Source organism: Penicillium samsonianum (assembly GCF_028829775.1).
Source record: "Penicillium samsonianum strain IBT 33392 chromosome Unknown utg000007l_segment0_segment0, whole genome shotgun sequence".
In the NCBI taxonomy this organism is placed as follows: Eukaryota; Fungi; Ascomycota; class Eurotiomycetes; order Eurotiales; family Aspergillaceae; genus Penicillium; species Penicillium samsonianum.
This window is the reverse complement of record NW_026643265.1, coordinates 4,327,923-4,349,406: the sequence shown is the minus strand read 5'-3', so window position 1 is coordinate 4,349,406 and position 21,484 is coordinate 4,327,923. Positions and strand designations below refer to the sequence as shown.

Genomic DNA, 21,484 nt, shown 5'->3' with positions numbered 1-21,484 from the left:
CCGCCTTCTTTCTGCTCCCCGACATCTTGCGATACGATCTGAATGTCGCGATCGCCTGTCGCGTGCATTTCTCGATAAAAGTGCTCGCGTGGTCGAAGTGGTCCCGAAGTGGGTGCAGTCACGATGGATTTGCGCACGATCATGAACACCGACGGCGGCGCCTCCAATCCTCCACCTCCAAGCAACTCGGCCAGTTCTCCCATATCTGATCAAACCCCCCAAAAGCGCCCAAAGAAGGCCGCTTCTTACTCAGAATATCCTACACGTCCGTCCCAGCCTACTCCGTTACAACACCCGCAGCACGCTTCCCCAGAGCGAAGCTCACCCTACGCATCCGTTCAATCGCCATACCAACAATTCAACTCGGGCCCAGTGATTAATACAGCGGTGAGGACTCAGCGCAGTGAGACACCTCCACAGGTTTCCACACCGTATGGGCCCGGCACGCGTGATCTATTTGGCGCGCCGGCATACGGGTCGCATCCCCAACACCCCGGTGGTCCTCTGGTTTCGCCATACACACCACAGCCGATGAGTGCAGGACCACAGCACCCGGAACAACAGTCTTATTTCGCCCAGCAGCGTTCTCAACAGCGTTCTCAATCACTTCAGTCGGTGATGACAACAACCCGAGCTCCAATCGAATCTTTCCACAGCCCTCCTGTTGCATCGCAGCCTCTTCCATCGCATCATTTCTCTCCCACTGCACACCGATCTGTTCCTGGCACCCCCCTAGGTCCTCCTCCTGCCTTTTCCACCCGGCAGTCGCCGTCAACTGCCCGCCCGCTGTCCTCCGGACACGATTCCCCCGGCAATCCCCTATCCAGTCCGAGGCCTACACAGGAGGCTCCAATACGAGATCAGGTTCCAACGCACTCACCTGTGACTCAGCGACAGTTCTCTCCGCATAGTTCTCAACCCTCCGAGCCGACTCACCTCCCTTCGGGCGGCTTAAAGCAAGAGCCAACCGAAAGCGCCAGTCCCAAATCCATTTCCCGTCACAATAGCATCGTCACGGCCTCCGAGTCGGTTACCGCTGGCCAAATTCGTTCTTCCGAAGACCGAATGCTGGTTGAGAGTCCCACCGCACAAAAGCCCAACGTCACAGGATCTGATTTCCTAACCTCCCCATTGGCACCGGGCAGTCAAATGAACAGTTCACCCTTCGGCGCTCGCGGAGGCGTCCATGCCGTGGACATGGAAATCGACCACGAACCACGTGTCGATGCACAACAGCCCAAGCAAAAAAGAAGGAGGTACAACGAGCCTCCGATTTATGCTCGGCTGACGCCCCGCAACACAAGCAGACGCCCGATTATTCCCAATCCCCGTGCCCCTGTCCCAAAACATGCACGGCAGAGCCAGCAAGATCCGTCCCTGGCTGCTCGTAGACGGTCTTCCTCGATAATGGCAGTCACACCCACCGCCCGGGTCATACGAGCACCTGCTGTTGCTTCACCAAGCACAAGTATACCTCGCGTGCAAGCTCCCCCAGCTCCCCCAGCTCCGCCCGCTCCCTCACTTCGTCCGCCGAGTAATCCGCAGGCGGTAGGCGCGCTGGGCCCTTGGGAGCCGTCTATTACTGGATTCATTCCACACGAGGAGATTACAAAAACCCTTTGTGATTTCTTGTTTCAACATGTGGTCATGAGAAATGATGTGAGTGCCGGACCAGCAGGCTCTGTTGCTGCCGGCCAGGGGACCATCGTCGAGATTGAGGCGAAACTGGGTCATATCATCGACATGGACAGCAGAGATCGGATTCACCTTCCAATTCTAACCGAGAGCGTCCTCAATCGGGAGAATGCAAGGATTAGAACATCGTTTGAGAGCAAAATGACTGTGGTAAGTGGATTCCCCAATGTCCTAGCGAGGATTCCTCTACCCCGATGAAATTTACTTACCATGATTCACAGGAACAACACCGCGCCATGAATAATTTCCTGAATGAGGCCGTGAAAGCGTCCATTCCCCAGCCGAACTCGACCCGAATCCCACTTGCATACGTGCATAAGAAAGAACGCGACACCTTCTACGAGATCCAAGCATCTGATTTGCCCCCGGTGATCCGTCAAAATTTGAACCCGAGACACAAACCCAAAGTCCGGGTGACAACCGATGAGCGAACCGGTGAAATTCTCGCCAAAATCGTCAAATGTCGAGTTGCCGACGTAGACGTCTGCAGTCCACGGACGACTGTGGACTGGCGCGTCAGTGTCAATCTAGAAATGCAATACACAGGCGATATCAGCAATCTCCCAGTGGTAGATGCAGCTGTGACACAAGGCGGACGAGGCGATCGCATCAAAGATCGCATGAGCTACCGCCACTTGGCCTACCAGGTGGACTTGACTCAAGTAGCCAAATCCGATGTAAGTTTATTCAAATGTTCTGTGTTACCCTCAACAGCAGTCTTCTGACCATATCACAGCAACAACCGGGCAAGAATGAGTTTGACCACGAGCTTGAAGTTGAGGTCTCGGCTGAGGAAATTCGTCGTCAGGGCCAGCTTGCTATGTCGGGCGATCCTAAGAACCAGTACGAGGATCTCGTCAAGGGCTTTGTGGATAATATCCGTCTGCTGGCTCGAGCGGTGCCGCCATGATGGTCTTTGCCGCTTTGTATTATGTATTTTTTTTGATCTAGGCTTTACTGGGGTTTAGTTTGTGGTTCACTGCAGATATGGTTTTTGGTTTTATGGTAAAAAGTACGCACTGCGATAGACATTGTGCATGGGTTCTATGTTGTTTCTAGGGCGACATTGTTATCTGGACAAGCAAATGTCCCAATTCATTGTTTTTGGTCGCCTCGGTTCGGCGGAATACATATCTCCTGTGCAGATGTTCTATAAAAGAATGTAATAGTTAACCTATCTCCCGATCGGATGTTCTGGCTTTCCTGGGCATCAGCAGTAGTGGCATTTCGGACGGGCCGAAGAAGGCGATTGAAGTCCCGACGCATAGCCACTGTCATGTTCGATAGCCCCCAGTTGGGCATAACACGTTGAGCATACGGGTTGGCATCACGGTAGATAAAAGAGCATCGCTAGCGTCGGTTACTTACCTACTAACAATTTGCGTAGTCGTTAGGAACCCCGGGCTGGAGATTGAGGATATAGACGGAAGACCCTATAGCCTTAAGAGGTAGTGGTCACACTCCACGTTTACTGTATTGAATTGTATGAAACACTATTCTTAATAGTACTGCTGGCAAAATTTCTACTGGCGCACTGGCGGCTATAGACTGCCGTAGCGATGTACAACATAACGTCCGACGCAGGGGTCAAGTGGCGTTTGGCGATGGATTGGTCTAGTAGGGATGTGGAAACTGCAATTTCCTCGGGAGCACTTACACTCTCTTTTTTACTATTCTTCCGTATTCTCTCTAAGCTCCCCCAATTCGAACTTGACTTATGGCCACACTGAAAGAAGAGGCTCGCTTTGGCCGTCTGCCTTTCGACCTATTTGCTTTGGTTTGTTCCCCTGCCATTGGGTCGGTGACCGTCGGTATCTCTGACATACCCTTAGGAGAAATGAGACATCGAGGCTGACCCGACACCGGAGGGAAGCAAAGCCCAGTGGGAGAAGTTAGCATGGGAATACCAACGCTTGAATCTGATTGAACGTTGGGTACAGGTACCGCTCTTCTAAGGTGAAAGGGGCTAACAATGAACTTCCCCTCTTGCTAGCCTTACTACAAACGAACCGAGCCAGAAGACACGCCTGCTGCAAGCGAAGATGAAGCGATTTTGCGGATTCTCGGTAATAACCAGAGCCCCGCAGAGTGCAACATGAGCCTCGGCTTCTGTAGTGTCTGGAAGCCAGTCTGGTTGCGAATATGCTACGATCCCACCCTCGTAGAGAAGTATGAGGAGATGAAGAAATCAGCTTGGGTTCCTGGAGGTGGAGTCCCAGGGGATTGCATTCTAGATGATGAAATGCTCTACGCCTTCGAGGACGGCACCCCAGATTCGTGGAGAAAAGTACTGGTGCGGATGCCTGGCATAACAGACTTCCAGGGGGCTAGGGATTACAGTGGGGATGATTCCGACATTCAGTATTCGAGCGGACAGAACGACGAGGTTATTTTAGCAGAGATCGAGGAAGAGGAAGACGAGGACACCAAGTTTCTCTCGAAGCTCAGCGTACAGGTACAGACGACAGTGTATTTGTTAGACCGTGAAGCTATTACTACAGGACTGATCAAGGTACTTTGGGTAAATGAACATGGCCAGACCTTGTGGGAGAACCGTGTGGAGGCTAGTACTTTAACAGGCCTCTCAATGGCCCAAGAAGACTCTTGTGGTCTCGCGGAGATTGTCGGCTATCGGGCTGTGCGGGGGGCGTTGATCGTGAGATGAGGGTCCTGCTGTATGCATGTAGCAGTATGTACCGGATTTTAGGCTGCGGATGCGAATTTCGCGATCGGGGTGCCGCTTTATGAGGGCGCTTAGGGTCCTGCTCAAAAAGTATCTCATAGCATAGGGTGATTACTTGGTGACCACTTAATTGTACTTAGTAAGTAGTTAGATGATGCTTAGCCCTAACCTTGGAACCTGGGAAGCTGCTCGAGGCTTTAGTCGGCTTTTGCTTCGCACAGATAGCATGTTAGCGGGCAGTAAGAGGAGTCTTGGGATGTTAAGACCGCGTAGGTGTAGTAGATAGACATAGACATCTTCAATGGCTCAGATCTTATTTTATTTACTTTATCTATTGGACCAAATTTGACTTGTATCTAGATAAATTCGGATAGTACATAATTCTCCACATCCAGGCTTAAGGTAAAACGCCCATGTTTCCTTAATTGACGTGCAAATCTAAAGTCCGTTCGCACTGACTACTCCCTGTTCAAAGGCGGCAGCTATGGCTTTTCATGAAGGACTCGGACAAGAGCTCCGTGCTCGTTTCAATGCACGGAGGATTCGGACTTGGTAAGTTGCGCCTTCTATATGAGTATTCTGATACTGAATGAGGAAGATGCTGACTGCCTCAGAATTATCTATCCGGAATTTGTGCGTACACCGTTGGTTCAGGCCTTGACGAGCAAAGGGCTTGAGTTTCCCTTGAATGTTCTTGAGCCCAGCGAAGTAGCATCGGAGGCCCTAAAAATTATAATGTCTACTTACGGAAGTAGCATTGTTCTTCCTAGAAGTATGAGCTATCTCGCACTTCTTCAAGGTCTGCCATCTTGGATCCAGAGAATCGCTCAAACAATGGACCCAGACCCATTGGCGCTTGCAAACATATAGTCTATCGGCAGAAACGCATGGTTTGATTTATAATCAATATCAGATACTAAGACAGTGTGGTAAAATTGCAAGCGTCAACAGAATAGTGTCTATTATGCAAATGTAAACAAAGAAACTTGTGGAAAGTTGAGCCAAAAGCTATCACCTATGTTTCTAGATTCTGTAAGGATAACATGGCAAAATAACGCCCTCGCCTTCTTACGAGCTCGGCGTGTGTTCCAGATTCAACAACCGCACCGTCCTCTACGAAGCAGATGAGGTCTGCATTCTGCACAGCACTCAAGCGATGGGCGATCGAAACTGTGGTGCGCTGCTTTGCAGCTTGGTCGAGTGCAGCCTGAACTACGTTTTGGGATTCAGAATCCAGCGCCGAAGTGACTTCATCTAGTAATAGGACACTCGGCCGTCTTAGAAGGGCCCGGGCAATTGCTAGTCGCTGTTTCTGACCACCGGAAAAGTTGTTTCCCTTTCCTCCACACATAGTATCGAATCCGAGACTGCATAACCAAGTCAGTTGCTGCTAGTGATGTAATTTTCTGTGAAATACTTACCGGAGTGAACGGATGAAATCAAGGATATGTGCGTCCTTGCAGATGGTCTCCAATTCTTCCTGAGAATACTTCGATGCATCGAGTCCGAGAAGGAGATTATCTCGGATAGTACCCTGGAAGAGTGTGGGTTCTTGATTCACGAGTGCCACTTGATCGCGGTATGCGCTCATATCCATTGAGGAGAGATCCAGGCCGTCCATTGTGACGAGACCGGCGAGTGGATGGTAGAAACGCTCTAAAAGTGCAACAATCGTGCTTTTCCCGCATCCACTAGGTCCAACTAGGGCGATGTATTTACCCTTGTGTACAGTGAGATCGAGACCGTTTAATATTTGCCTTTCGGGACGCGTAGGATACGAGAAATGGACATTCCGGAATTCAATGTTTCCTTCCAAAAGAGGTTGAGTTTCGCCCAAATCCAATTGGCACTGTGATTGTCGATCAAACAACGCTTTAAGTCGGATGGCCGAAAGTTTTGCCTTCGCTAAATCTGGCGAGCTGCTAAATATCGAGCCAGCAGCATCACCGCAAATGTTAACAGCAGCGAAACTCAGGATGAACTGGAACAATCCATATTCCCCACTGATAACGAGTGTGCCACCATACCATAAGCCAAGAGCAGTACACAACAAGGGTGCCGATTGTGAAAATGCGAAAAGGGCCGAAGATGTCAGACTTGAGCGAATGCTCTTCGAATCTTGTTCGGCTAGCTTATGGTGAAATATTGCTGCAACCTGGGACTCACGATTTAGAGATATGACAGTGCGGATGGCCGAGACCGCTTCACTGGCCAATGATGCTGTTTCTTGATACACTTGACGAAGATGCGCCTCAAGCTGAGCCATAACGCGGAATCGAAGAAATCCGCACATCAAAAGAACAGGTACTGTAGCTGCACCGACAAGTCCAAGTTTCCATCCGACAGCTATGCTGGTTGCGATGGCACCAATGAGAGTTGTGAGTGCCATGATGTAGTTTCCAATCGCGTAGCAACCCATGCCCGCCATACTGGCTGGCTCAGTGCCGAGAAATGATACTAGTGCGCCCACACCGTGCTCCTCCATGTCAAAGAACGACATGTCTTTGTCGAGAAGGGTCCGGAAGGACAGCTCACCGAGACGACGGATAAGCCTCTCTGTACATTTTCCGAGAGCAGAAGCTTGGGCCGAGTAGGCGAGGAACTGTGCGAAAGCCAAGACGACGTGCATTCCAGCCCATAGATTTGTCTCGGACCGAAGCTGTGAAAATTCAGCTTGAGGTCTTGCGAGTGCAACAAGACATTTGGCCAGAAACACTGCCTGGATGGGTGCCCCAGCTCCGGTTTGGATCGAAGCGAGAAACCCCATTAACACCAATGTCATTGAGTCCTTGTGGAAATTATTCACAAATCTCAGGAGGGTCTGCATCGAATACTGGTGGCGTGGTCGATCCAGGCTTTCGAGAGCATCTGCGTCCTTATGCACTGTATCAAACAAAGGACTTCCGGCGACCGGAAGAGGCTCCATCTCTGTCTCTCCAGAGCCAGATTTAGCATGATGGATGGAAACCTCTAAAGAATCATCATCGCGGGAAGATTCCTTTTCGCTCAAGTTGACAGCCTGTGATTTGGCTAGTCGACTATACACTCCATTCTTGTCTTGAAGAAAGTTATGAGTTCCTTGTTCAACAACTTGGCCTCCACACAAGACGATGATTTTGTCCGCGGATTTGACAGTTGATAAACGATGAGCCACAACAATGGTCGTTCTCCCTTGAGAAGCTTTTTCGATTGCAGCTTGAACAATAGATTCACTCGTCGAATCCAAGGCTGAGGTGGCTTCATCAAGGAGAAGAATTCGAGGATCAGAAATGAGGGCGCGAGCGATGGCGATACGCTGCTTCTGGCCGCCGGAAAGCAACACGCCGGCCTCACCGACAAGGGTATCGTAGCCGCCAGGTAACTTGGTGATAAAGTCATGGGCATTTGCGACGCGAGTGGCATCGTAGACAGTATTCTCGATATCTTCCTTGGATGCATTCTCATAGGGCGTTCCAACCAGACCATACCGGATGTTCTCGAAGATAGTCGTAGCAAACAATGTGGGTGATTGTTGGACCAGGGAAATTTGCTGCCTTAACCAGTTTGGGCTCAATTCTGAGAGTTTGTGACCATCCAAAAGAATATCGCCGGAAATGGGGTCATAAAAACGCTCGAGAAGTTCGATTATTGTGCTCTTTCCTGATCCAGACGGTCCAACTATGGCTGTCGTTTTCCCAGGCTCTATATCCAAGCTCAAGTTGTCCAAAACAACGATATCTGGTCTTGAAGGATATATGTGTCTGACATTTTGCAACTCAATATGGCCAATCACACCGTCTAGTTTGCTTTCAGAAGAACCAATCGCGGTCCCCGGAGATCTTCGGTCAATGGTGCTGTACAATCTTGATCCAGCAGCCGTGGCAATAGTGAATACTTGAAGTGGGGGAACGATGCCACCGAGGCAAGCGATGCCAGTCACTGTCGCAAGGATAATGGTCAAGATATCGACGTACGAGGATGTGCCCGCTACCAGGAAGCGCGAACCCATCCAGAACCCTAACCCGATAGCCAGGTAAATAACGGCAAAAACAGCACCAAGGAGGGCGCCGGATATGAGCCTGGCGTTATTTGCAAAACGTTCTGCTTTAACTAGAGAGCCATCATATCGAGCCACAAGTTCAGATTGCGCATTCAGCCCCACAACTGTTCTGATGGATGAAAAGACCTCTTCAACAATGGTACCGGATTCTGCGGTCTCTCCCAACCATTGCTGGCGATATCTCGTGAGCATTATACCGGCAGCAGCAAACACAAGGGCGATGCATACAAGACTGGAAGCCAGGATGAGCGTCAGCCTCCAGTCTCGCATGAAACTTATGACGAACGCGGCGACAACCGATGCGGAGCACTGCGCGGCAACGCTGACTTTCTCTGAAATACCATCTCGAATCAAATTTGCGTCGGCGGTGATATGAGTTGATATTTCCCCGGCTCCAATGTTGTCGAAGAAAGCAATGTTTTGACTCAGAAGTGCGGCCAAATACCGTTCTCTGATCCGGCTCGATAATATGATGCCGGTACGGATGAATCCAATATTGGCAATGTAGCACGACACTATTTCGCCCAGAAAAAGATACACGAAGTAGATTGTGAAGCGCGTCAATTCGCTATTGGACTTGTCTTGGGATGAACCGCCCGACCAGCTGCCTTGTATACTACCAATCAACAAGCCTGTTAACAGCGCCGGCATTGTTGTGATTGCCCCGGCAATCATCGCAGCAAGAAATGATACGCTGATAATAACCAAATCTTTTGTGGTCGCATATCGGAAGAGTTGAAAGTAATTAATCTTGATTATGGGGGTTGCGATGTGCTGGGCGAGTATCTCCTGCTCCGAAGACGCCTTCTCGCTGTGGAGCTGGGTTTGAAAGTTGGCTTGCGCCGATGCGCCTGCCATACTGAAAGATGGATCAGAGTCAAAGGGTGAACAAGGTGAACATGAGAGTCAACTGCGAGAGATGACCTGCCGACCAGTGATCCATCGCCCCCACGATCTGCCAAGGTAACATGATCCACACTAGGCTCTCTCTTTCTTACAAAAGTTACAGTCGCATAGCTCTTAGGGACTCAAACGGTGCTCTATTAGAGCCTCGCCTATATAGAGCTACATATTATTCAAAACAACTTTGTAAGCCATATAACTAGTATACGTTTTCTGTACGGAGTACAAAGTCTGTTTCTCTCTCAAAGAACTATAAAAAGTATAAAACGCCGGTTACGCTCCCGGGCCCACATAGAACCGCGGATGGTGCCAGCCAAAATTACAGCCACATTTCTTGGCATCAGATGTTGACATTCGATTTCAGGTTTCAATCCCTGTATGTACCCAAGATAGAGGGCCAGTGACAATGAAAAATCCTTGTACTGTTTGCTACGTCGTCATATGTGTGTACCCTTGTTCGACCTATTAGGAAATTGATAACAAATCTGTGACACGACACGTCACACATCAATGTTTCGAATTTGAGAGGTCTTGACATTGCCTAAATATACTATATACTATATACGTCTCGAATCAGAGCTGCAACTAACGAGGCGGCCTTTATAAATGATGATATTTAAAGATAAATTGTTCCGTAGCCCCAATGCCAATCTAGAGATAACTTTTATTGCTCCAACTATGGCTGATACACAGCAATATCCCAAATAACTACCGCTACTTCGCGGTCTGAAAGCTTGCGCACTATTCTCGCACCAATGCCATTGGAGCCGCCAGTTATGAGGACAATCTCTTTTTTCCAGTCCCACGACTTGTCGGCCTGGAAGTTGTTCAAACTCCGCGCAGAGATGTGTGAGTTGATGAGGCGCAACAGCTTCCAAATACACAAAATGCAGGCTGAAATCAGAAAAGTCTTGAATGAAACCAACGTTTTCATGGAGTCAAGAAGGCGCAAGGAGATTGGAAATGAAGCCATGATGATGTGTGCGTAAGTGTGCTCGAATTTGATAATCCGATGGTTATGGAGCAGAAGAAGAGATAGATGAGTTAAAAAGGAGATGTTGATTGTCGAGAGTGGATTATCTGTGTGCTTTGTAGCGACCTACAGGGAGTTTGAACGTTCTGAAATACCAAATATGGTATGATGATGCAATATCAAAAGTTTCAGCCGCTAGTGGGAACGGGAAGAACTTCAGCTCTCACCGAACTAATGTTGGGCTTATATTTAGAAAAGAAGTTCTTGTTTTTTGGTCTATTTCTTAGGCATTTTGGTGAGAGACCTTTTTGGAGATATTTTGGAACGTTATAGAAAGCTAGATGAATAGGCACGGCATTACGACGTACGTGCCTTTTCAGTACTGCGCAGGTGGTTCTGTGGGAAAGGTATTGAAGAATAACAAATTTCTCAATATATTTATAGGTATAGTTACGGTGAAAGCGCGTCCTATAGAAGAAACAGATATTAGAAGCACTTAAAGCTAGTCGGTTGAAGCTTATGCTATTCCAGGTAATCCAGTGCAGAGTATCATTAAAGCTCATTTTCTCGCGAAGATCAATGTTCCGATCAAGTCATTTACCATCCAAAGCATCGATTTTCTCCGACAATAGTGCTTTAGGCTCTGGATAATTCGTTGGTCTAGTAGATAAGGAGAAAAGCAGTATGATATAGGGCTAATTACCCCTTCGCTTTTGTCATTTTCGACAGCAATTTGATAAGCGGTGGGGAATGTAGGTACAAAAGCACGTAGTCTCAAGAGTTGATGGGGTGTACCTACGGAACACAACGGCGAGGCCGGGATACATATACAGTGTGCCCACGGTCACTAATTCTTTGCCTAAGTTTTGTTAATATAGTAAAATGCCGAGACATGTTTCCTGGAATGTTACAAAGCTTTTTCTCTACACGAACCACAATCATATAGAAGTCCAGGGGCTCACGGAATTCGCTTAGATTCCGGCAAATTATTCCGGCAATCAGAATGGAGTTTTATGGAATCTGATTAGTTACTAATAATGCGTGCCTTCGCACCTACATTCTAGTTTTCTAGGAAACATATTTAAGCATTCTCCTTATAATAAAAAAAAGCTTAAACTATCAGCAAAAGAGTATCAGCACACCATATATTTAACGCTGTAGCTAAGAGGGTAGATCAAATTTTTCTTTATTACGACGGGGTGTCCTATAGTGTAAACAATCCCCTACATACCGGACCCTGCATGCTGGGCGCGCATGCTTGACCCGACTCTTACTACCCAATATAAGCTTTCACTAGGTGTTGAATATAATGAGATATAAGTACTATGCCGAGCACTAAATTTGATCATATCTATATTTGTTGGTCTATTAAACGGCCTTCGGATTCTTCTAACAACATTCTCTGCATCATATTTTCCCACTCACTTTTATTCTCCCCTAAGATCCTGCCGGCCATCAGTTGAACACCATGAAGCTTACTCTTATCTCCATCCTTTTATGCGCGCTGCTTGTCGCTGCCTTACCTTGAGATACGGACAGTGTGTTTAGGGAGAAGTGTTCCAACAATCGGCTCTCCTGTTGCTCAAACCTGAAAAGTACCGCTGAGGCCAACGGAAACACCGTTGCACAGGATATCCAAGGAGGAAATATTATTTCAGTCCTTAGTCAGGACATTTCAAACAGTCTCAGTCAGGTTTCAAATATCATTCCCATCAGCATTCTCTCTGGCTGTGCTCCGATCATAGGTGCGTGTAACTGGGACTGTCTCTAAGTGATTTGAGGTATCGCTTTCTAACAAAGGATTCTAGGTAGTTCTCAGATCACGTGTGTCAACTATATCGCTTGCTGTATACCTCGCGATGATGGCGACGGTCCTCATCCCCGTGGGAATTCCAAATATGTAAGCATATTTAGGACCATCTATCATCGAAATTTGCTAAATATTTATCCCTAGGATGATGAGAATAAATGTCAAGTCCTCAAAGATACCAGGTCTACACGCCAGCCTGGCTTGTTCGGTTTGCGCTAGAGGCATCGGCAGTTAGGAGAGAAGCTACAGGGTATAAGACTGAAAAATTGGAGGTGACGGCTGAGAGGGGGAGATAGTAATTGAGAAGGCAAAATAGTAATAAGGTTGGTTTTAGCATACAGTAGGAATGAACACAAGACAGAAGAAAGCTCACATGTTCCATATCGCGGATGCAGGCAGTAATTGCATGTACTAGTTACCCACTAGTGACTAAATGAGTAAAGTACACGAAATCCTGATACACTCCTACATTTCATGGCCTTCGATGCTCTTTTTTCCTGGCATCCATCCTTTTGCAACACAAATATCGAGAATTCCTAGAATTTTTGCCCAATATGGCACCGAGACTATCCCCATCAAAGCTACAGTTCATTCATGATATGATTCATTCCCAGTCGCTAATCACTACTCAAATGGCTGATACAGCTGAATGAATAATATCCGTAGGAACTTGCGGTTTTTGGGAAATGTCCATGCCCCTCCAAATCGTATCGGTCGGAGATGAACTATAAACGCACTGATACTGGACGGTCTCTGCGATCATCTGCTCAAAAAACCCGGTCTCTATCTCGATAAAATGGTTGTATTTATATATAACGAATTTCGGATGCTAGCGATAACGTCAAGTTTTAGGAAGGCTCTCGCGTTTAAAGACTGGCTTAAAAAGACCACTCGACGGAGAGCTAAGGAGCAAAATGCAAAATTACGAGAATTATATCTTCATAATCTCTCGGAATTTGAGTTATACCGCCTAGTCTATATTGATAAGTCTACTTATAATAAACGGGTCGGGTTTAGAAGTACCGGCTAGTTACCACTCGGTCTTACCCCTATAGAAGCCTTACAGTTCTATCGTGACGAGCGGTACCAAATACTCCCTACGTATGCTGCAGTATATACCGGATTTTAGGCCGCGGTCGCGATTTTCCCGATCTGGGTGCCGCCGCTTTATGAGGGTGCTCATGGTTTTAAGCTACGAAGTAAGTTCGACTCGGTCGAGATATATCCTTATTTTCTAGGCGATCCGTATAGTATATAAAGGATAGCTTTATATTTTAATTAAGCATCGATCATAGAACACTCGGTCAATTGGAGTATATGGACATTGATATCACGCAGGGGTTGCCCGTGGACTTGGATATCGAAGGTTGGTCGAGATGGTCGAGATACATGCGGTCAACTGAAACAGCCTTTGAACATTTAGACATGATCTAATTGCCAATTATGCGGGCGTTTTAAACGGAGCTTGCAAAATCTGGCAACAAGCTGCTGGTTAAATAAAGCCTCTACAAAATCATCTGCATTAACTTTTTGAGCCCAAAGGATAGGGGTTTCCATCTTCCAACATAACAATATACTGCTGTCGCCTTTGACCATGGTTAGCGACGCTAAAAAACCGTGACCTTGTGCCGGTATAAAAACTGGCCATGCACCACCTTTAACCATTTTCAACTTTTGACAATTGACTTTGTGAAAGGCAAAACGTAAACATATGCGCGGCGGATGGATCCCAGGATATCTCTGAATCAGTTTGTTTTGGGTTGATGAGAGGAGGAAACGCATGAGAGGTCTATACGCCTATTAGACAGCTTGAATAAGATGAAATTGGAGACAACAATATTGGAATATCCCCTGAATGAAGCAGTACTCTATACCGTCCGCAGACAGTAACACTACCTGTCATACAAGAAGCAATATAAAAGAGTTCGCTAGTGAGATAAACGGAGGCTCTATGTCACAGCGGTGTTTCGTGCAGGTCATCAGCAGCGATTAAGGTTGATTCTTCAACATCCTGCGCCTTTTTTCGTCCAGATCGCTTATAGCCACACTCAAATCTCTTTGAGGAATCCTACTTCAATCAGCTTGTCTGTTGGCAGCCGGAGGCTGGCCATCTTGTTCCTCGTGTTATCCCGGATCCACAAAAAAACGCGTAGCAAGGCCTTTCGGATGAGTGCTGCGTCGGGCTTGATTTTCATCTCTTCCTTTCCTACAATATAGAGCACTTTGTGGGAATATGCCGCTTCCAGATTGGTGATTTCAGAACTGAGGAAAGCGCGGGCGTCTCTACTGCCTTCCGTCGTGGGGTTTCCAGGGGTCACAGAATCCATTTCCTCATCCTCACGATCTAAGGGCACGCTGGCACTGCTCAACGTTAGATATTTCCGGACCTGGTCGACTATCACGCTCGCCAAGTCGGGTGTGATGATCTCGTCATTATACCCGTATCGAACAACCAGCCGGTAACAGTTTGGAATGGCCAAACGCGAAACCGTAAATCGATTCTCAAGGGCGATTGAAGGTTGCTCGAGGGGGCGGAGATGGAAGAACACAACCATCTCAGGTAAAGAGGTGAGCTTAAGCACAAACTGGCTGAACACAATCGGGGTCGTCTCGCCCGCTTTGTCGAAGAAGATCCCAAGACCGGGGGTGATGCTGATTGGAAGGTTGTCGTATCGTTGGGACAGGAAAATTTGGCCATCTGAACTGGATACGATGAAATGTGATGTGGGAAAGCGGTCCTCAGCTTCGGCGAACCATTGCTGTTCTTTGCCGTATCGCCACAAAAGAAACAGCATGGCGAGGATTGAAGCGAGCGCGATCGTGAACCAGGCTCCATCAGGTACCTTGGTCAGCGCAGAAGAGAGATATGTACCGTCCAGGCAGGCTATGGTGAGCCACGGGAGAAAGACAATGTACGGGCTGATCCGCCATACGAACATTGCAGCCAGAGAAACCATGCAGGTGTCGAAAAATGTCACAAACATAACGCATACGCCATACGCATTACCCAAGGAGGTCGTCTAGAGGACATGGGATAAGTCGCTGGAAAATAATGAAATAGGGAAAGGAAGAGGCCACTCACGTTGTTATAGATCGATGCGATCAAGATGGTTCCAATCATCAGCAGCCAATTCGCGATCGGAATGAAAAGCTGCCCGTGGAAGATCCGAGAAGTATGGATGACTTTGATCTGAGGGAAATAGGAGAGTTTCATGACTTGTGCAAGAAGCTGCCAGCATTGTCAGAGTGAGACCTTCCCTCAAATCAGGGGTTGCAATTCTCTCACCTGGAAGGTTGCGGTAATGATGGCCTGCGAGGCAACAATTGCAGCCAGCATTGCGACGATCAAGGCTGGATAGATGGTTCCAGGTGGGGCCGCGTTGAAAAAGGGATTCGAATACGCCTCTGGGTGGACGCTGATATACGCTGCCTGACCGATGTATGCTAACAAAAGGCACGGAAACGTGTAGCACAGCCAGCTGATCTGGATCGCCCTTCGGCTGAAGGCGCCCAGGTCCGCAAAGAGGGCTTCCACACCAGTGAAGGCGAGCAATATACCACCTAGCATCTTCCATCCGTGTGTCTTGTTACGGATCAAGAACTCGAACGCGAGGCCAGGATTAAAAGCCTGGAAAACCCCGGCATCGTACTTAGTGAGGTTATATATCCCGAACGCCGCATTAAACCCGAGCCATATAATCACGATCGGTGAGAACGCGAAGGATAATTTCGTGATTCCCAGCGGCTGAATAAAAAACAGCCCGACGAGAATGGCATCAGTGATACCGATTATTGTCCCTTTGGATATGCTCGGCTGCACAACCTCAATACCTTGAACGGCTCCGAGAACAGACTGGGCTGGCGTGAGCAGGCCATCAGCTAGCACCATAGTGACGGCCAACACACCGATCACTTTCAGCAGCCCTCGCGCGAACTGACTGGTTTCCAAGCGGTGGCGCACCTTCCGACCTACGCGCTTCAGGTCACCGGATAAGTACCGTTTCATCTGAACCAACGAAGCCTCCCTCGGATCACGGTGGGTGATATTCATCTGCGAGTCAGTTAGCTTTTGCGAGGAAGAGATCGCGAGAAGCACTTGCATAGCGGCTGAGGAGGGAATAGGTACTGAAAGTGCCACCTTCGCCGTCATTATCGGCACGAAGGATCACCAGCACATACTTGACAGTCACCATCATAAACAGGCTCCAAATAATGATGGAGAGGGCGCCTAGTAGGTTTTGCCGAGAGGAGGGGGATGAAAATGTGGACGAGAAGACGTAGAGGGGACTGGTGCCAATATCGCCATAAATCACGCCCACAGATTGATATGCCAGCCATAACAGCATCTTGCCTTTGAATACCTGTCTCTGCTTGAAGTCGCCCGGGTTTCGCAAGCCTGGGTCGTCGTCTGGTTGCTCGGCGGCCGAGATCCTGCTACTGATCCCCTCCGGCATCCAGGAATGGGAGCGGATATTGATAATACTCTCGTGGGTGTCCCCTTGATGTGATCGGGCCATCGATTGCGACCTGGAGAAAGCTGGGCCCCTGGTTGATTCATCATCAACTGACGGCGGCTGTCCCGGCTCATCTCCCGTATGCGCCGGATCTGCGATTCTAATCGTCGCCATACTGTTAGGGTGCAGACAAGGAACAGTCGAAAGCGACGTTGAGAGCAATGACGAGGGGAGATGGTTTCATGGTCGTCGTGTGTCTGCCTGGAGGCATGGTAACGCGACTTATCGCCAAAATATCAGCTGAGCTTGCTAGGGGTCTTATCAGAGTTTATCGCTGTGATCTTATATAATAATGATGGTAACGAACTGATTCCGTGCATTTCAAGGTTCACCATGGAACATCAACGCCACATGGCAAACTGGCACCAAAACGGGGATTAGCATTGAACAAAGTACGAAATACGCTTTTTTGATATAGCATTAGGCATGCGAGGTTATGCATGTTTAGCAAAATAAAAAATAAGCTCCCTCGACTATTCTGCGATAGGACCAGATAAATGGCTCATACCTCAACCTGCCGAACAGCAAGCGAACATCCCGGTCTGGCCCATAAGTGAACTATAATAACAGCTTGGGTATCACCCGTGGACATGACATTGGCTTATTAAGGTATTATATTATTATATTAGCCTTATTAGAGTATATTACGAGTATTGTACTGAGGCTGGGGCTAGAAAATGGATCGCGAGCTTTATGAGCAACCGCTTCGCTAGTATAGGATTTGATGACTTCCGCATCGAGGTCACGCCCGCTAGCGAACGTAGGACTAGCACAGGGCTCGCCTCCCCCCCTATCCTGTTCGCATTCTTCAACTCCAACCCAGTCAACCAACCCGTTACCCTTTACGGCGGCGCATCCGCCTTCATCGATGACTACTTCCGCTATCGAGTAGGTCATTCAGCCGAAGAGAACCTAGCCAAGATCCAATCTGAAGACATCCCCCGCGTTGAAGCATGGGCCCGACGAACTGGGTCCTGTTTCGTAGCCGAGAAAACCGAGCTCATTCACATCACTAGGAAAAGAAGCGAACAGCTCCAGGGTAAAGTGGGTTATGAACGGGAGGACAGTCGAATCGTCGCCCACGGCCAAGCTGCTAGGCGTGATCTTCGACCAGGAGCCTCGCCGGAAAGAACATGTCCAGCAAGCGATCAAACGCGCAATCAAGGTCGCATTGCTTTAGGCGGGCGGCATCTACGCCCAAAGTAGATGCAACTGCTCTACCAAGCCTGTGTCACACCGGTCGTAGACTACGCGTCGACGGTCTGGCACGACCCTTTGCTGGACAAGACTCACCTGCGACACCTGAACATGGTCCAGAGGACCGCGTTGATCCGTATCTTATCGGCTTTTAGGACAGTGGCCACCACGACTCTAGAAATGGAAGCACACGTCCTTCTGACACACCTCCGTCTCCGCCATCGTGCGCAGGTTGGCTCGACAAAAAGGTCTAGAGATAGGGTTGGTATAATTTATGGATGGATATAATTGTAAATATACCACAGCTATGCGTTAATATAATTATGAGGTACTAAAGACATATGCTGGACTTTGTAGCTTCGCTTTGGTGCTGGATAATGGAAAGTATTGGCCTCCAAGCAGTTACATGCAGTGTGGTTTGTTGTGACTTTTTCTGCATTGCACAATCTAGACTCTGTGACAGGTCTGTTACAGGGGATGTTCATTGTTCATATACGTTTGATATAATCATATAATGAAATGTTTTAGCTTATCTTCTCTCTAGTGCACGGGACATATTGTATACATATATAAGGCTTGAAAGCAGCTCTGTTCCAAGGAAATGTCAATTATTATTAATAGAAGACCTATCTCCGATCTATCCATATAATTTTAGGCAAAGTTGTCATTTTTATATTCCCCCAAGTATAAATGTACACTATTCCCAATCAGGAAGATTGACACAGCGGATAACCTCCCAACTTTGGAAGATTCGAGGGGAACAACAGAAGACAAGCCGACCTCATTCAGCCTTCTGACTACCAGAATCAATTACAATTCAGGGGCCTTTCTCTCCGCATCCCCAATGAACGTGAAAGTCCTGGATACTATCCGGGTCACAGAAACCATGGCTTATCTCTCTACCTTGATGCTCGTATCTGCATCATCGGTGGCATCGTGGCACTGGGATGAAAAAGATAAACGTCTATCATGTGCAGCCACTGGAAGTCTTTTAAAGTGAACTGAGAGTTTGCTGTATATCGATGTTTGACCATCCCGCCTTTTTAAGGGTTCTCGAGTCAAGATCAATCTTCTTCCTGTCAAACGTCTTCCAGATTTACTTACCTCGATCTTTAGATCCTTTTACATCAACTACTTCTTTTGAGCTTTGACATCTTCGAGAATTCAATATCAGCTGCCGTACACTGTCGTCTCTGAAGCAGAACTTCATCTCCACACAGGTCAAATCATCAGATGGCTGACCTCCACGGTATAACCTCTTTTGAGGACGAAACGGATCCTCCGGGCACGTTCAAACTGATTCGAGGTCTGACTTCTTTTATCCCCTGGGCTGGGCTGTTACTAACAAGTCATCTTCTTCCAGATCGTGAGGCAGATGAACACCGGCAACGCATTGTCGTTCTCGACCCAATTCCCTCATCCGACCCAAATGAACCCCTGGTTGGTTGCCCTCAAACCCTACTCAAGTCACGAGCTAAATAAATCATATGCAGAACTGGAGCAAGATGCGCAAATCAGTTAATTTCGCGATTATTTTGGCTATGACCATTATCATCTTCACAGCGTGAGTGAGAAACAATCATGCTATATGGGACATAATTATAACATTCATATCAGTATCAACATTCAACCCCTCTTTTGGCAGCAGATGACTCCTGAGATGGAAGTCACCTATATCGAATTGAACAACGCGATGTCGGTTAATTACGTCGGTCTCGCAACTGGCTGCATCTTTTTTATTCCCTTTTCGAAAAAGTACGGTCGACGACCAGTTTATATCGTGTCAACGGCACTGATGTTTGCGACCTCATTTTGGTCATCCAAAATGAACAGTTTGACCGAGCTGTATGTGACCAACTTGCTGCAGGGTTTGGCTGGTGCAACCAACGAGTCGATAGTTCAGATAACAGTGAGCTATATCTTTGGACCGATAATAAGGTGTCCTGCTAATGTTGTACATATTGTCGACTTGTTCTTTGTGCATCACCGGGGAAGGATGAATGGACTATACCTGACATGTGTCATGATTGGTGTATGTCTCCAAACTCCATCGTTAGGAGATTTATGCAGCGTAACTAATGAAACAATCTACAGAGCTTCCTGACCCCCCTGGCTGCAGGGGCGCAAGCCACACAGCACACCTGGCGCTCGTCCTATCAGACCATGGGCATCTTCAACGGTATTCTTTTTGTCATCTTCCTCTTCCTCTACGAGGAAACCAAATACGTCCCTGCATTCCAAGGGCAAGCCGGCGTTACCCTTGAAGAAGACGATCCAACCATCTCAATTAGAGAAGATGGCCTGGACAAACTCGAGGACTCGGCATCTGCAGCAAAAGGCCTTTCTACCATTGAACTGGCCCGTTCCAACCATGTGCTGGACCTCACCATACCGCAGAACTCATGGCGCAAGCAACTTGCCCTGGTAACGCCCACACCAGAGCCAATCTTGCCGCACTTCTACGGCCCTTTTTGCGTGCTCATCTTTCCGGCCGTGGCATTTGCCGCTTTGCAATACGCAGCTGGAGTAGCCTGGTTGACGGCAACATCCAGCGTCCTGTCACTCACATTCCCAGAGCCACCGTACCTTTTTTCGCCTGCTCAAATGGGATATACTAACGCTGGTCCCCTGATCGGGAACATTCTCGGTGCAGTATACGGCGGGTTCCTCGGTGATCGGTCGATTTTGTACTACGCAAAACGGAACAAGGGCTATTATGAGCCCGAGATGCGGTTGTACATATTACACCTTCCGGCCGTTTTTATGGCAGGTGGCCTTATTATGTTTGGTGCAACAATTTCTAGGGTAAGGCAACAACATACACAGTCAGAGTTTGCATTCGGGCTGAGGCTCTGCTAATGAGTGAGTGCTAACATGTGGTTTTCTGGATTGTAGGAAATGCACTGGACCTGGCCCATCCTTGCAGGTGGCTTCTTCGGGTTTGGCTTGGGTAGTATTAGTGATGCTGCATTGGTGTTAGTCATGGACAGTTACAGAGAGGTATGATTGGTTGCTTTCCAACCTGTCTCGTTTCAAGATACATGAGACACCCTATATGATACATCTTTTGTTTCAAGTGAGCCGTTCTTACTAACACCCATTTCTAGATCACTGGTGATGCTTTCACCGCTGTGGCGTTCATGCGCAACGCGGTTAGTATCGGTATTCCATTTGCGATCTCTCCATGGATCCAGCGCAATGGCATTCAGAATATGTTTATAGCGTGCGGAATGATGAGTCTAGCCGTTGCTGCGACGATCATCCCAATGGTCATTTGGGGCAAGTCTGCTCGGCGCGCATTGACAGGCCGGTATCGCAGTATCGTGGAGCGTGGTCATGCTGTTTGAAAGCTTGCTGTGTTGCAGGTTTACGTCATGGCCTGGATCTTGTGTGCTTTCCTTTTCATGGTGGGGATTTCCGACTGGAGGTTGGTGGAATCTGGCTGCCTGGGTTGGGATATACTTGAGTTGAAATGGGTCGGGCCATTTGGGAGTCGGGTGATATTGACGTATGCCCCGCGGGATTTCATTCGAATTAGGTATATTGATGATTAGAGCTTTCATTGGATACTCCGAATGATAACCTGCATTTACTCTCATTATGACCATGACGTTGCGGGATTGGATGTCTTTCCGTAGAGATTACCGAGGTTGTACGAGGTGATACAGTA

The 21,484-nt window shown here is 48.0% G+C and overlaps 7 protein-coding genes across 7 annotated transcripts; 3 read left to right on the top strand and 4 right to left on the bottom strand.

The window, feature by feature from the left end:
- Nucleotides 1-123: 123 nt before the first annotated feature.
- Nucleotides 124-2,605, top strand: triA (uncharacterized protein; the record flags this gene model as incomplete). Its single annotated transcript, XM_057285231.1, has 3 exons — nt 124-1,845; nt 1,917-2,372; nt 2,432-2,605. The coding sequence occupies 3 exons, from the start codon at nt 124-126 to the stop codon at nt 2,603-2,605; spliced, it is 2,352 nt and encodes a 783-aa protein (XP_057131497.1).
- Nucleotides 2,606-3,790: 1,185 nt separating this feature from the next.
- N7471_012511 (uncharacterized protein) lies at nt 3,791-4,360 on the top strand (the record flags this gene model as incomplete). The annotated part of the gene is made up of 1 exon (XM_057285230.1): nt 3,791-4,360. One exon carries the CDS (start codon nt 3,791-3,793, stop codon nt 4,358-4,360), a length of 570 nt encoding a protein of 189 aa, XP_057131496.1.
- A 1,033-nt stretch (nt 4,361-5,393) lies between these two features.
- On the bottom strand, nt 5,394-9,275 carry N7471_012510 (ABC transporter B family protein; the record flags this gene model as incomplete). Its single annotated transcript, XM_057285229.1, has 3 exons — nt 5,394-5,408; nt 5,451-5,745; nt 5,800-9,275. 3 exons carry the CDS (start codon nt 9,273-9,275, stop codon nt 5,394-5,396), a joined length of 3,786 nt encoding a protein of 1,261 aa, XP_057131495.1.
- A 721-nt stretch (nt 9,276-9,996) lies between these two features.
- On the bottom strand, nt 9,997-10,293 carry N7471_012509 (uncharacterized protein; the record flags this gene model as incomplete). Its single annotated transcript, XM_057285228.1, has 1 exon — nt 9,997-10,293. One exon carries the CDS (start codon nt 10,291-10,293, stop codon nt 9,997-9,999), a length of 297 nt encoding a protein of 98 aa, XP_057131494.1.
- A 3,858-nt stretch (nt 10,294-14,151) lies between these two features.
- N7471_012508 (uncharacterized protein) lies at nt 14,152-16,154 on the bottom strand (the record flags this gene model as incomplete). Its single annotated transcript, XM_057285227.1, has 3 exons — nt 14,152-15,123; nt 15,186-15,332; nt 15,390-16,154. The coding sequence occupies 3 exons, from the start codon at nt 16,152-16,154 to the stop codon at nt 14,152-14,154; spliced, it is 1,884 nt and encodes a 627-aa protein (XP_057131493.1).
- Nucleotides 16,155-16,161: 7 nt separating this feature from the next.
- On the bottom strand, nt 16,162-16,731 carry N7471_012507 (uncharacterized protein; the record flags this gene model as incomplete). Its single annotated transcript, XM_057285226.1, has 1 exon — nt 16,162-16,731. One exon carries the CDS (start codon nt 16,729-16,731, stop codon nt 16,162-16,164), a length of 570 nt encoding a protein of 189 aa, XP_057131492.1.
- A 2,316-nt stretch (nt 16,732-19,047) lies between these two features.
- On the top strand, nt 19,048-21,161 carry N7471_012506 (Major facilitator superfamily domain general substrate transporter; the record flags this gene model as incomplete). The annotated part of the gene is made up of 6 exons (XM_057285225.1): nt 19,048-19,254; nt 19,308-19,378; nt 19,432-19,846; nt 19,909-20,619; nt 20,710-20,814; nt 20,922-21,161. The coding sequence occupies 6 exons, from the start codon at nt 19,048-19,050 to the stop codon at nt 21,159-21,161; spliced, it is 1,749 nt and encodes a 582-aa protein (XP_057131491.1).
- Between the last annotated feature and the right edge of the window lie 323 nt (nt 21,162-21,484).